Source organism: Sapajus apella, unplaced genomic scaffold (assembly GCF_009761245.1).
Source record: "Sapajus apella isolate SASKATOON/1434 unplaced genomic scaffold, GSC_monkey_1.0 scaffold39, whole genome shotgun sequence".
NCBI lineage: Eukaryota > Metazoa > Chordata > Mammalia > Primates > Cebidae > Sapajus > Sapajus apella.
In genome coordinates this window covers 18,974,943-18,990,778 of record NW_022436979.1, presented here as the reverse complement: position 1 = coordinate 18,990,778, position 15,836 = coordinate 18,974,943, and the positions used below count along the sequence as shown (strand labels likewise).

Genomic DNA, 15,836 nt, shown 5'->3' with positions numbered 1-15,836 from the left:
ACTCAAGCTGGCGAGCCACTTAGGTTGCTTAAAGAACTCTGACTAGCGTCTGCTAATCCTTCTTTTCCCCAAATAGATCACTTTTTAAACAAATTGAAACTATCAAACAGTGTATCATCAGGCTATTAAGAGATGTCATTGGAAAACACTGACATATAGTCCAAATTTTCTAATGTTTCTACAACTAACAGATTAGTCAGATTTATAGGATAGAAATTATAAGCAGCAAGAGAGAAAATTGTTGCCTAAAATATACATTGGTTTGGAAGGTTTTTTTTTTTAATTATTCAATTCTAGATTTTTTTTAAAAAGAATTCCAGCCTATTCATTTCTTTAGCCATTTGCTGTATATTTTGAGCCACCTTCATAGGAAGAGTGGGGCATCCACGTCCTGTCATACAGCACAGTGATCAGTTCACAGCAGTTCACAGTCAGGACTCACTGGTCCCAAGCCATAATTATAAAGTTCAGGAATCTCCAAGCCTTTTTTCTAAACGATCTGTCTCCTCTCTGCAAATGTGGGAAGGTCACTGTTGAAAGGAGTAAGTCACTCCTTCACGTTTCTGGAAGACCATTTAGAGGCCTTCCTTGAGGACAGGAATTTTGCCAAGATGGAGAGTGAGGATTGAACCAGCACCCACAGGGACCTGGTTAGGGCTTTACCAAATTTGGGACCCCACAATCTCCTCTAATATCTTGGGGTTGAAACAGAAGAGAAAGGGATTTTGAAATGTGTGAAGAAATTGAGCTCTAACGTAGGTTTCCATAAAACCAGGCCGATTCGGCTACGCATATCAACTATAGGCACTAAAACCAGTGCCACACAGTAGTTAAAAGAGGTAGCTGATTTGTGTGTAAAAGATATTCTGGTCGTGATGCTTGGACTCTGAGTAGGTGGAGGCCTAGCCCTTTTAAGGCCTGGTAAAGCTGTATCAGCTGATGGGTCAGAGTATGTGAGCCCCATCCGTCACACCCTTCCTCTGAGGAGCAGAGATGCCTTATCAGATTCAACTCAGATATTCAAATGAATGTCTTAAGGTAACAAGTAGGTCATGAAATGCCAGTGACTTATTATTCTTGGATACTACCCAAAAGTTAAAAGGATTCTGATAAATTTAGATGTTTGTTTTATCACAGGGAGTGTTAAATCAACTTCCTTTCCCAGACACTACATATCTACTTAGTGTGCTTCTCTGCATTTAAAGAATTTAGGGACCATCGTAAGGTATGAGTATGGAATAGAGACATTTTCCTCCATTAGATTTTATTTCTAAGAAGAAAATATCCCGTTAGATATAATTTGGCTTCTCATTTATTAGTTAACTCAGCAAAGCAAAAGAACATTTCCATAGCTATTCAAAATTGAGGCCAAATGTGGATCTCTATTATCAAATTGCAATCAAATTGTAAATGATTTTTTTAAAAAAACTCTTCCCCCACAAAAAAGCATGATGTATGTACCTCTGAAGAAAGTTTTGCATTATATTCAGTTTTCCCATGAGAACTGTGTACCTAATAAGAGGTTAAAAGCAGAGTAATTAAAGAGGTAAATTAGTTTGTTTAAAGAGCCTAAGCTATTTTTTTCTTGGAAAAGGATTAGCAGCAATAGTTCACAGCATTTTGATTTTGCAATTTTGGAGAATACTTTGCCTTATAGCTTTTAAAATCCAAAACTTATAAAAAATTATTTGATATAGTTATGAGAGTATTAACTAAATGTAAATGTATAAACCTCTCTTTACCTATGTATCATTATGAATCAAATGAGAGTCAAATTCTGGACCTATTAAATTCATTAAGTGTATAACCTTTTTGACTCTAATGGTTAAACCTTTAAATTACTACCAGATCATGCTATTAGCTGAAAAGGTTCTATTGTGTTTTTGGCAAACAATATTATCAGAAAGATGTATGAATTATGCAAAAGAAGTAGGCGTATTTGCTACATCAGTTACTACTTATACATGATTTTGTCAGCTGTCTCCGGAAAGCTACGTTCAGCTCGCTTTAGAATTAGATCTTTTTCTCTAGCGTTGAAGCTACATGTATTAACAATCGGCCTCTAGATTAAAACACACTAACTGCTTTCTCCTTGCTGTGCTGTCTGATGCTTACTGACATGCTCTCCTCTCTTTGTGAACCTTTTAACTTCTCCAAATGTCTCTCTTCTACCACGCTGCTCTGGATTAAAAGGTGGGGATGATAGCAAAATGTGTCCATCCCTTTGCAGTTACTCAGGGCTCAACGGCAACCCCCCAAGTGAGTTAGATTACGGTAGCACTTATAGACAGCACTTGGACGTCCCTCGGGACTCACCAAGGGCCATTACTTTCAAGAATGGCTGGCAAATGGCCCGGCAAAACGCAGAAATCTGGAGCAGCACGGAAGAAACCGTTTCTCCCAAAATCAAATCCCGTAGCTGTGACGATCTCCTAAATGATGACTGCGATAGCTTCCCGGACCCGAAAATTAAGTCGGAAAGCATGGGCTCCCTGTTATGTGACGAGGACTCCAAGGAGAGCTGCGCCATCACCTGGGGGTCCCCCTACATCCAGGAGGTTCGCGGTAACGGCAGATCGAGGATCAGACACCGGTCAGCTCACAACGCCCCGGGGTTCCTGAAAATGTACAAGAAAATGCACCGCATTAACCGCAAGGATCTGATGAATTCCGAGGTGATCTGCTCCGTGAAGTCCAGGATCCTGCAGTATGAGAACGAGCAGCAGCCCAAGGGCCTGGGGCACGCGTGGAGCCAGTCCTCCACGGAGGAGGTGCCCCGCGACATGGTGCCCACGCGCATTTCCGAATTCGAAAAGCTGATTCAGAAGTCCAAATCCATGCCCAACTTAGGGGATGACACGCTCTCTCCCGTGACCCTGGAACCGCCACAGAACGGCTTATGTCCCAAGAGGCGATTCTCCATCGAGTATTTGCTGGAGGACGAGGACGAAGGCGGGCGCCCCGCTCAGGCCCCGCGGGGCTGCGCGTCCAGCGCACTGGTGCCCATTCACATCGAGGTCACCAGCCACGAGCAGCCCCGGGCCCACGTGGAGTTTTCCGACAGCGACCAGGACGGGGTCGTGTCTGACCACAGCGACTACATTCACGTGGAGGGGTCATCGTTCTGCAGCGAGAGCGACTTCGATCACTTTTCCTTCACCTCCTCTGAAAGCTTCTACGGATCCAGCCATCACCACCACCACCACCACCACCACCACCGGCACCTCATCAGCTCCTGCAAGGGCAGGTGCCCGGCCTCCTACACCCGATTTACCACGATGCTGAAACACGAAAGGGCCAGACACGAAAACACGGAGGAGCCCCGCAGGCCGGAGATGGACCCCGGCCTTTCCAAGCTCGCCTTTCTGGTCAGCCCGGTGCCTTTCCGGAGGAAAAGAAACGCAGCTCCTAAGAAACAGACGGAAAAGGCGCCGTGCAAGGCGTCCGTGATCGAGGCGCTCGACTGCGCCCTGAAGGACATCTGTGACCAGATCAAGGCGGAGAAGACGCGGGGGAGCCTGCCGGGCAACAGCATCCTGCACCGCCTCATCAGCGAGCTGCTGCCGGACGTGCCCGAGCGGAACTCGTCCCTGGGCGCGCTGAGGAGGGGCCCCCTGCACCTGCCTCTCCGCCCGCCGCCCCAGGACGGTGCTATCCACTGCCCACCCTACCACAACGATGGCGGGAGAACGCCTCACAGTGCCTCTTTCCAGGACGCGGACACAGCCAGCAGCAACCACCACCACCAAGACCGTGGCGGTGCACTCCAAGGTGGATGAGCTTTTCTTTCTTTTTCCTTGGGGTTCAGAGACCCGCCCTCCAGCTCTTTCATTTCCCATTCCAACATCTCATCACTCCCGAGCTGGGAGACCATTGGGCATCGTTATGTGTTGTGAAGCAGAAACTTGTGCAAACGTGTGAATATGTCTCATTTGCCCACGTGCTCGTCGGGCTTCATGTGTGGCTTAAAGTGATCATCAGTTCACAAAAATTTACCCTCAAAAGCGACAGGGAAGGCCATTTCGTAGCCTAGTATTAGGGTTGGCACAACCGTTACTCACACTGAGACAACAAATTATGCTGGAACGTGAATCAAAACACATAGTCTCACAAATAGCCCTTTGAGAATTTTCATATTAACTTTAAAACTTTATATTCATTAATTAATAAATAATTGGCTCACATTCTCTATAGAAGATACTATATCAAAACATTCAAGAAGCAAAACTGAAATATGTGATTAGTAATTGATGGACACAAAGTCGCTAGGGCTTGTTTAATAGCTTTCTCCATTTCGAGGACACAATTGCGATAAAAATTTTTGTGAATGTGTCTTTAAGCTGTATATATAAAAGTCCCATTTTCACCATTTAGTGTATTCATTTTCTCTTTTCCATTACTTAATTCATTCACTTTCTATTTCTACTAAAACAATCCTGTATTGAAATACGAATTAGACTATTCAGGCTAAAAGTGACTCTCAACTCTGTTTTCATAGATAACTTTGAAATGGTAACCCAAGAATAAACAGCAGTGAACATGTAGAGGACTATTTTGGAGATTTATGTAACTTATCAGGGTGTTCTAATATTTTTACCCAATTTTTTTCACTAATTCTTAGAGCGCATCTGTTCACTATGTAAATTTTAAGAGGCTGAAATGAACATTCCAGGCTGAAACTAGAACCATTTTTAACTTTGGAAGTTGGGCCTGGAGAGGATAAGAAATGTGTCCAAGGTCACGCAAACAGTAGGTAACAGAAAAGGGATTGAAATCCCTAATACTTCAGAAGTTATAGAATAAAATATAATCTCAGACACAATAAGATGAATTCAAAGTTCAGATTACTGTCAAACATGGCTCAATTGTTCATTAACTTGCACAAATCTACTTAGTATTTATCTGTTTTCACTTATGCTATACTATACACTTATATTTATCTTTGCTTACAGTTAGAATGAAGCAACATGCTTCAAAATAATAAATTAGAATTTAAAAAATCAGTTTCTACAATTGAAAACTTTCACTAATTGAAATGTGTCAGAATCCAATTTTTTAATAAATTAGCTACCTTCTCCAGTTTTTCAATATCTCAATATAATCATCTCTCACTTTTATGTGCAGATGAGTACAATTTTTGAAACATGACTTCAAAGGGCTTTGAAATGCATTTAAAAGTATTTTACTTTTCAATAAAATATTTATTTTTTCAATTGTATTTCACCCAAGTGAAAAATAGTTTGTATTTCATGGGTTAGAAAAAGTAACTTAAAATTTATGACCTTTATGAGGCCCTATGATTATAAAAATGTATTCACTTAGAACAAAAAATATACTGTACATAATCTTCTGGCATGAATGAAAACAACTGGTTAAGTTTTACCAGAAACATTTGTGCCACGTTACCTTCCTAAAACTAAAGACTGTAATTCACAACTCACAGAGAGTTAGACATTTACCCTTATATTTCACGCAACTGACACCCCACTTGTAATTCTTTTATATCATCAATATAGTCAAAACCCTAAAACGATGTTTTCTTATTATGAATCAGTACTTTAAATTCTTTCATAGATGGATAAAATACATTTTATTTTTAATGATTCTTGTTAGGATAACTAGATTTCTTAAAGGGATTTTAAAAATTGACAAACATTGACCCAGTTATACTGAGAAAATTCTTTAACGTGGACTGCTGGAATACTTTTAATGTCTAGTTACAGTTCCATATATAAGTTACATAAGTGCAAAAGGTATGAGATACTATTAAGAACTACATGCAATTATAATTTTGTAATGTGATTACGCTTTGCTTTAAGATAAACAAAAATAATTCAATATTTCATAAGCAAATTGGCAGTTGACATGATGCTTTCTGTTTATCCTTTTATTCTTGGAGTAAGAGGAAATAATATCCCTTTGTTTCTTTACTTTCTGGTAAGGTGTTTATCATCTGGGCACAAAGGAAGGCCGTAGATAAATAGTATGGCATCTTAAGATTCAATAAGTGTTTAAAAAGAGAGAGGGAAGAGGGGATGGTAACAGGGCAGGAGGATGTTCATGACCACACTCCCTCGTCCTCCTACTTTCTTTGGTTTTATCTCTTTCTTTTTCATCACTGCAGTCTTAAATTGTTCCACAAAATGTTCCTTTTTCTACACATTGTTGCTATTTTCAAATTCTCCATCCTCTATAAACCTTACAATAGTAATTATAAATTAGAGGCAAAGGTACAGAAACAGAAAGTTTTGAAAAATTTTTATATCAAAAATCCCTCTAACTCCAGGCCGGGCGCGGTGGCTCAAGCCTGTAATCCCAGCACTTTGGGAGGCCGAGGCGGGTGGATCACGAGGTCAAGAGATCGAGACCATCCTGGTCAACATGGTGAAACCCCGTCTCTACTAAAAATACAAAACATTAGCTGGGCATGGTGGCGCGTGCCTGTAATCCCAGCTACTCAGGAGGCTGAGGCAGGAGAATTGCCTGAACCCAGGAGGCGGAGGTTGCGGTGAGCCGAGATCGCGCCATTGCACTCCAGCCTGGGTAACAAGAGCGAAACTCCGTCTCAAAAAAAAAAAAAAAAATCTCCAAAAAAAAAAAAAAAAAATCCCTCTAACTATAAATTGCCTATACTGAGCATGGCAATAGAATTAATCAGCAATGTAGCAATTTTATTCAGAAAAAAATTTATACAATTATAATACTTCTGCAACCTCATATATTTTTCCTTTTGAAATGCTCTTGTTTTGTGTCTTATTTCACAATTTTATAACGACCTATGAGTTTTATACCCATGTGTTTGATAATGGTGTCTCTCCAAACGTGGGAAAAAAATAGTTGCCACCAGGGAAAATGGCGGAACAGGTTGGCTTGTAATTAAGTGGATACTCACCATGACTGGCTCTGTTCTTTCCCATAGACCGCGAGTTCCCTAGAAGTTACTCATCCACTTTGACTGACATGGGGAGAAGTGCACCAAGGGAAAGAAGAGGAACTCCAGAAAAAGAGGTAGTTAATTTAGTAGCGTCGGAGTCTTTTACAGCAACACACTTGATGCAGCAACTTGCCAGCCAGAAATTATCCCCAAGCAGTAAAGAACTCAGACAGAAAATGTGAAAATACTGAGAAACTAGAAACTATGTCCTTGAAGCCCGAGCATAGCAACTCTGACCCTAGAAGCAGTCCACACCCTGACCCTAGCTTGGGGTCTTCCCTAGCGGTGGTCGAGTTTTGGCCTTGAGACCTCTCAGAGTCTTGACCTGATGTCCTTGAACTTAACCGTCGTGACCTAACAGTGTCCTGAGCTAGGGCACCTCATGGAGGGAAGAGGTTTCCTCTGTACAATTTCTTGTCGCACTGGTCTAAGAGAAAGCCTGATGTCAACTGTGTTGCAAATCAATCCAGAGCCTACATAAATAATTTGTGCTGGCTTACTTTTGTTGTAGAAGATTCCTGGAAAAAGCTATTAACCAACCCAATTCTCAGGACACTGCCCCTGGGAAACACCCGCCAACTGACTCTTTGTCCAGGGCCCTGAGATGGAGCTGCAGCTCTTGCTCAAACTGCCTTGGGTCAGCACTTTTCAGGGTTGGATAGAAACTAAAAGCTGGACATGGACTGGCAGCCACTCCAGAAGGATCTTACAGGTGTCCGATGTAGTCCAGTGCCTGAGGGACCCCCAGAGAAGTTAGAAAGGGTCTAGGATCCCTAACGTTCACCAGAGTCATGGGGAAAGAGAATGGAGTGAAGGGATTGTTGGTTGGTGGGGAAGGAAGAGCTGGTCTAGCTAGCTATAGGGTACAGCGTGCGTCGGGGAGATTCATGGGCCCCAAAGGTTGAGGATGGGCATGTGTCACATCACATCACAACTAAAAGATGAGTGACAGGTTGACAGAGTGTTGAAGGATGCCCGAACCCTCCAGGGAATGCAAGATGATCACACCTATACTTTTGCCTGCTAACCAGCCTCCCAGTGATAATTGAGCTAATGTTTTTTGCTAATATGTTAATATGTGTCTAATGAAGAGAATGATGACTTCCTTTATGACATCTGATCCTTTTATTATGATTCAGAAGGAGTTGTGTCAATCTCCATAGAACATAGAGCCATTGACCCTTTACACTTATCCCAGGAAAAGCCTTTGTAACAGCCAAAATGATGCCTAGGATGCAATCTCTGCAGGCATTCTATTCTCTCATTATGACATTAATCTATCTTAGCTCCTAAGATAAAATATGATGCTGAATAAGCCATCTATTATATTCCTGTTATAGCTTAAATATCTCAATGAAAAATGAATAGATTTATTTATAAATTGCATATAGCATTTACATCACATATGTTTAATCATTCCTTGAGGTTTCCTTTTTCTTTAAGGCACATGAAACTACTCTCCTGTAGAAAATTCTAATTTTAAATTAGTATTAATTGTTTATCTTCCTTTTTAGAAATTGCCTGCAAAAGCTGTTTATGATTTTAAGGCTCAGACATCTAAGTAAGTAAGATAAATATTCATCATATGATGTGAGGTGGTTTTAAATATGTTAATAATAGTTTAAGAGATAAACATTGCAATGGGATGTGTTCAAATGAGGTCTAATTCCCAATGCGGCAATCTACTCTCATTAAATGCTTCCTTCAGAATTACTTGGGATGCGGTAATTTTATTTTCATTTTAAGTTTAGTTGAGAACTACTGAGTTTTCAATTATATTAAACATGTTAGGTAGAACACAATGAGTTCTAATGGATAGGAAAAACAAAAAGAAATTAAGAATATTTGTTTTTAGAATGTTTGTGTCAATAATGAATTAATAAAGTATTGAGAGCCAGGTACAGTGCCTCATGACTGTAATCCCAGCACTTTGGGAGGCCACGGTAGTGGATTGCTTGAGCCCAGGAGTTCAAAACCAGCCTGGGCAACATGGCAAAACCACATCTCTACAAAAAAATACAAAAATTAGCCAGCCATGGGGATGTGCTCCTCTATAGTCCCAGCTATCAGGAGGCTGAGCCGAGAGGATTGCTTGAGCCTGGGAGGTAGTTGTTGCCGAAAGCTGAGATGGCACCACTGCACTCTAGCCTGGCAACAGAGCAGGACTCTGTCTCAGATAAAGAATGAATTAATAAATAAATAAAGTATTGGGGAGTAGTCAATACTAGCTGGGGGAATTTGATCACATGTATTTATCGAAACATCCCAAGCATAGTTTGTGGGTTGATGACAAGAACTTAGCGCAAAGATTTCTATATTGAAGTCTCCATCCTCAGCCTGCAAACTTCAGAGATTCTGAGCAAAGTTTCCTCCTGTGGTCTTTGGGTGTTGGTGTTTTCACACTCCTGAATTGCAATATTTCTTTTGCCTTTATTCTTTGTTCATCAGATAAGCATGTGGTTGAGAAAGCACATGAATAAACTTAAATAAGAGGGAGTTGCCCAGCATTTTTGTGGCCATGGGCACAGAACTTTAAGAAACTTTGGTCTCCAGTAGAATTCAAGACAGATATTGAACTCATCGTAAATTGTCATTAAATTATTATATGTTGTTTACACTGAATATATATAATAACCAAAATAATTTATTCATAAAAATGCAAATAATATGAATTCATAGTTCCAGAAACTGTCTCTGGCAGAAGACATATAAAAATAAATCACTCAGAATTTGGTAATGAAATAGATAAGAAAAATCCTATTTAGAAATTAAGATGTCGAACATGGCTTAAATCTGGCCTGAAGAAAAACTTACATCTATTTTTCGGATTAGAGAAATAAGATGCTTTCCTTCTACTGCACTCTGGTCCTAACTACTGTCCTTTGGATATGGTGTGACAATTTGTACAATGCCTGTCAGTTTTATAAAATAATGTTTAGAGCACATGTTTCATTTCCTCTTTGTAAAAATCAACCCATAGCTTTCTTAAATATATAAAACCCTGAGGAATGGCAGGGGACATGAAGTAGGAAGGGTGTCCACCCAAGGCACACAATGTCTTCTGAGAAGTCTTAATAAAAAACAAGCCGCCAGGCATGGTGGCTTACGCCTGTAATCCCAGCACTTTGGAAGGCCAAGGCAGGCTAATCGCTTGAGGTCAGGAGTTCGAGACCAGCCTGGCCAACATGGCAAAACCCCATCTCTACTAAAAATATAAAAATTAGCTGGGCGTGGTGGCGCATGCCTGTAATCCCAGCTATTCAGGAGGCTGAATCAGAGAATCACTTGAACCTGGGAGACGGAGGTTCTCATGAGCCAAGATCACACCACTGCACTCCAGCCTGGGGACAGAGAAAGACTCTGTCTCAATCAATCCATCAATCAATAAAGGGAAAAAAGCAAATGGGACTTTAAAATTCTAGATCTGAGATGAGAAGGACACAGTTTTGAAAACTTAAGAGTTTCAGCAACAGCTACCTCCCTGTGTCTTAATGACTTCAAATTGTAAATACAAAAGAGTTCTTTACATAATTTAAAAAACTTCATTGCCTGTAATTTATATGTACAGATGTATTTTTAAAAGCTAGCCTCATTTCCAGAAACAAAACATATCTGGTACAAATAAAACTGTTGTGTTGTGAACATTAAATATCTTATTTTGTTCTGTTTTCTGTTTTTCACATTAGGCGTTTGCACAAAAGAAGGAAGCACTGTATTTGAATGTAAAATTCTGTGAATCTATTTTGTCTTTAGGGTTACTGAAAATTTAACACATTTTCAATTGTGGAGATTTTAGCACTTCTAAATGTGTGATCATTCTTTTACTATGCCACCATTTTTTCAATTAATTTTTTTATTCAATGAGAAATGTTCTCCATCAGGTATAAATCTCTCTCCCTCATACGGTCTATACTAATAAATGATCCAACTAAAAATTCTGAACCAAAATTTATTTTTAAAAAATTTTAAAAATGAAAATTCTGAATGAAACAATGCAGAAGATTCCAGAGTGGGAAGGCAGAAGTGTTGCAAAGTGTGATGCTCTTAGAGAAGATACAAGTTAATTGCCCTCCATCCAAGAATAACTGTGGAAGCAAAATAACAAACCAATCTAATCATCTGGATAATTAAGCCAGGAAAAATTGGTGTAGTGAAGGTGATAAGTTTAGGCATGAATTATTCGAAATGAATAACGTCATTATCATTTAAAATTATAAACTGCAAATCAAATATACCTACAGTTTTCTTAGAAACAGCCAAAATGGCAAAATATAGTTAATGTCTTGAAACTATTTTTATTTTTTATAAACAGAAGATAGACGACAAACATTGGCACATGTCTTTGCACTTAAAACACATTCTTTGTGCCCCACTGAAAATTAAAAGTATAAGATCTTTTCTGTTACACAAAATAAATTCCTTATCAAGATATTCTGTTTAAATACCTGTCAACCAGCTTCAAAGACTCACAGATAAAATCTGTTCTGGTGTTGGTACTTCTATTCTGAGACTACATGATATTTGTTTTCCTTCATGGAAGCTTTAGTGCATCAAAAGAGGCAGAGGCATTAGTAACTAGCCGACTAGCTTCAGGACAAAAAAAAGACAAAAATCGGAGCAGAACTATTCATTCATTTTGCCAAGCTTCAAAATGCCTCTTCTATGAACTAATGATAAAGTAGCAATAGTCAGTCCCCCTCTGTGATTTGTATCCAATGGGATGTTTATACTTACTCGTTTCTTTTTTTTTTTTTTTTTTTTTTTTTTTCAGACAGTCTCACTCTGTCACCAGGTGCCAGGCTGGAGTGCAGTGGCGCGATCTCAGATCACTGCAACCTCCGCCCGGGTTCACGCAATTCTCCTGCCTCAGCCTCCAGAGTAGCTGGGACCATAGGTGCACGCCACTGAGCCCAGCTAATTTTTGTATTTTTAGTAGAGAAGGGGTTTCACCATCTTGGCCAGGATAGATTCGATCTCTTGACCTTGTGATCCGCCCGCCTCGGCCTCCCAAAGTGCTAGGATTACAGGTGTGAGCCACTGCGCCCAGCCTATACTTACTCTTTTTGAAATCATTTCTAAGTTATGTTATAAGTCCATTCTAAGAATTTGCAAGGATAATTCTTATCTAACCATATTCAACTCAATCTTAGATTGGATTCTTTAATATTGTCAGTATATTTCCCAAACAAATGCAGATCTAGCGAGGGAGTTGATGTTGAGAATCATTGCTGTACATCACGAAAAAGACCATTTAAACATGTCTCTTCCAGGGAGTTGTCATTTAAGAAAGGAGATACTGTCTATATTCTCAGGAAAATTGATCAAAATTGGTATGAGGGAGAACACCATGGAAGAGTGGGCATTTTCCCAATCTCATACGTAGAGGTAAGTCCTCTCCCTTTCTCTCTTGGATGATGGTTGTTTCAAAGGTCACCACAGGTTTGAGAATAAATGACTATTTCCTTCATAGAAACTCACACCTCCTGAGAAAGCACAGCCCGCAAGACCACCCCCGCCAGCCCAGCCTGGAGAGATCGGAGAAGCTATAGCCAAATACAACTTCAACGCAGACACAAACGTGGAGCTGTCACTCAGAAAGGTGGCCCGGCTGTGTTTCATTTGTTTCTTTGTTTTTGTCAGTGCATTTGAAAAGGCTGTATATCTTCAAAACTAAAATAGGTCATCTTTTTCTTTAGACATCTTTGTGTTTTTCCTATTTTCTACAAAGGACTCCTTAAGGTAGCCTGGAGTCACAGTTCCCTGCTGGTCCCTGTGTCCTTTCAGAGGAGTTCCCCGAGGGACGCCAGGCTTCTCTGAGGCTTCCCTCTGTGGCTTGGTTTGGGAAGCTGGGCACAGGGCCGAAAATCAGGGAGTTATACATTCGGGAGCCCCAGAAGGAAAGAGCACTTTGATACGCTTCAAAATATTGTTTTGCTGCCTTATTTTCCAACCTTTTTTAAACAAGATACTCCAATCCTTATCTTCCTCTGTCTTGGAATGTAGGAATGGTCCTGGGTGATGAAGATCCTTCCTCTCAGGGGAGCCACTTGAGGAGCTGTCTGTACAGCGCCCTTTCCTGGCTCTTCCTCATGATTGACCCAGATCTCTGGCATCCCATCCAATCCTAGTATCTCTTCTTAATCATATCAAAAGACTCTTGTAACCTGCTACTTTCCATCACTGAGAATGAGAAAGGAACTATTTTTATTGCTTTCTAAACATGACATATATTTGTTTGAGGTAACTGCCTGTCTGCACACAGTGCACATTAGACAGTAACATGCAGAGTGGCTCTAGGACGTCCCATGCCTGCTAGTGAATGCCTTCGCCAGGTGTGATGCAGGGCAATACCATAGTTCTGTTTGTTCTGGTCCTGGCAGAACCTTGTCCCATTCTCTCCTTTCATTCCTCATTCTGCATCATCAGCCGATTCCTTCTTCTCTGCCCTCTGGGCCGCCACCCAGCATGAGAACCACAGAGCATTACAGGAACTCTGTCTCCTGTTCCATGCTTTACAGAAAGGCTCCACCAAGGCATCTTATGGCTCACACACAGCCTAGCAACTTGGAATGTAGGAATGGTCCTGGGTGATGAGATCCTTCCGCTCAGGGGAGCCACTTGAGGAGCTGTCTGTACAGTGCCCTTTCCTGGCTCTTCCTCATGATCTCAGTATATTAGGAAATCAGTGCAATTTTAAGATTTGGGGAGGCCGACTTTTCTTCAGTATGTTCTGCTCTGTGGTGGTGAAGCACACAAAATCAACCATGCAGCATTTTGACAGAAAGAGAACTTTCAAGTTCTACTCAAGGTAGAAGTTCCTGGGTAGCACCTGAGGAAGGGTGCCCCATCAGACTGAGAGTAATGGCTGTTTCAGCTCCGTCACACAAGCAGGCACGGCTGCCCACACTCCTGTATCACCTGCTGAATGCAGCTGCAGTTTTTGCCCTGTAGCACCAACTTGGCTGCCTATTTCTAGGACGCATGCAGTTTTGAGTTAAAGTTTAAACTGAGTTCTGTGGCAGTGGCTCAGTCACTGCAGGTGGAAGGAATACTGATTGTAGAAAGTTCTATTATGGTGAAAGCCAAGGGTTCTATTCAAATATTTAATGACAAGTGTAGAATGGTCACCAACTACTCAGATGAATGCTGGGCTCACATTGTCAGGATGAAGACCAGGGGAATGGCAGTCTTGTCACAGGGATTGATACTCTAGGGCGCTGTCTTTCCCCCACCCCTTTAGTTCACTCCGTCACTACTTAGCACATGTAGATTAGAGAGAAAATGAGCCAGGCACGGTGGCTCATGCCTGCAATCCCAGCACTTTGGGAGGCTGAGGCAGTCAGATCATTTGAGGTCAGGAGTTCGAGACCAGCCTGGCCAACACGATGAAACCTCCATATCTACTAAAATACAAAAATTAGCCGAGTGTGGTGGTGAGCACCTGTAATCCCAGTTACTCGGGAAGAATTGCTTGAAACCAGGAGGGGGAGGTTGCAGTGAGCCAAGACAGTGCTACTGCACTCCAGCCTGGGTGACAGAGTGAGACTTCTTCTCAAAATTAAAAATAAAAAAAGAAAGCGGAGTGCCATTCGGTGTTATCCCTTCTAGAAGCATTTTCTGTGACCCATTTCAGACACACTGTCACAGCGAGGTGTGGTGCACTTTCTGAAGCTCTTCCTATAGAAGGCCAAGGCACTCAATGTGTCAGAGATAATATAAGGCTATTGTCATTGAGACATTACCTGTTACACTATTCTGCTTTTTGAAATAACTTAGACAAATAATTTCACACGATACCAGCATGAGCAAATATAAACCCGTTCACATTAACCAAGCATCCTTAGGGAAGATTCTGATGTCCCGAATGGACAATTTAATTACATATATGTGGATAATGTGTATTTTTCTGGTAAGCACTAGGACCTTATTTGCAGGCCCCTGATTAAACAATAACTGAAGATACAAAACTTTCCCAAAAGGAAACCTACCATTTCATAGAAAACACTGACAATTATATTTTCATGTTATTCTCTCCCTATTTCTAATGCATTTTTCTCATATTCATAACAGGGAGATAGAGTTATTCTTCTTAAAAGAGTTGATCAAAACTGGTACGAAGGTAAAATCCCAGGAGCCAACAGACAAGGCATCTTCCCTGTTTCCTATGTGGAAGTCGTCAAGAAGAACACAAAAGGTGCTGAGGATTACCCTGACCCTCCAATACCCTACAGCTATTCTAGTGATAGGATTCACAGCCTGAGCTCAAATAAGGTAAGAAGATACTCTATCATGTTCATGTCATACTGGGAGCTCCAAGTAAGACAAGCGGTATGTGATTTTAGGATATTAGATTAGAATATCACATCTATTGCAGAGAAAGAGATTTACGTATTATGTTTCTATGTGTGTGAGCGCCACATCAGTAAATATAACAATTTTTCTCAAACAGGTGCTGGCATAAAGATTTCATGATTAATTTTGCCCATTTCATTTTCAAGTTAAAATATCAAAAGAGAAAGACAAAAGAATAATATCATAAAGTCTTGTATGACACATACCTGTACGCCTATGTACATAAATGTTTTCTAAACCAATTTTTTCTACAGCTTTTTATGTAAATGTTATGTATATAATATGATCTAGATATAAATAAATACAAGTATATATACATACATATATACAATTGTGATTTATACTTTGAAATATAAATATATACAACATAAAATACTATGTATATCTCAAAATGGTATATCACAAGAATGCATGGTTATTAGGTTCACAAATCTATTCAAGTTTTTTATATGGAAAGTGAGCTAGAGCAAAAATTTTTAATGAGAGTCGATAAGTCAATTTGTGTATTAGCCTGAATGAAAATGTTTTAGGTTATTATAAGTCCTCGAGT

The 15,836-nt window shown here is 40.4% G+C and overlaps 1 protein-coding gene across 50 annotated transcripts in view; it reads left to right on the top strand.

Annotated features, from left to right (window-relative positions):
• SORBS2 (sorbin and SH3 domain containing 2) overlaps positions 1-15,836 on the top strand; it is a 232,235-nt gene that overhangs the window by 178,432 nt on the left and 37,967 nt on the right. For 45 of the 50 annotated variants that reach the window (XM_032298821.1, XM_032298818.1, XM_032298819.1 and 42 more), the window contains 6 exons: positions 2,194-3,771; positions 6,920-7,008; positions 8,449-8,495; positions 12,205-12,319; positions 12,405-12,533; positions 15,005-15,205. In XM_032298821.1, the coding sequence (XP_032154712.1) occupies positions 2,194-3,771; positions 6,920-7,008; positions 8,449-8,495; positions 12,205-12,319; positions 12,405-12,533; positions 15,005-15,205 (2,159 nt within the window). The remainder of the gene's footprint in view (positions 1-2,193; positions 3,772-6,919; positions 7,009-8,448; positions 8,496-12,204; positions 12,320-12,404; positions 12,534-15,004; positions 15,206-15,836) is intronic. The other 5 variants (XM_032298854.1, XM_032298856.1, XM_032298858.1 and 2 more) reach the window with 1 other exon arrangement.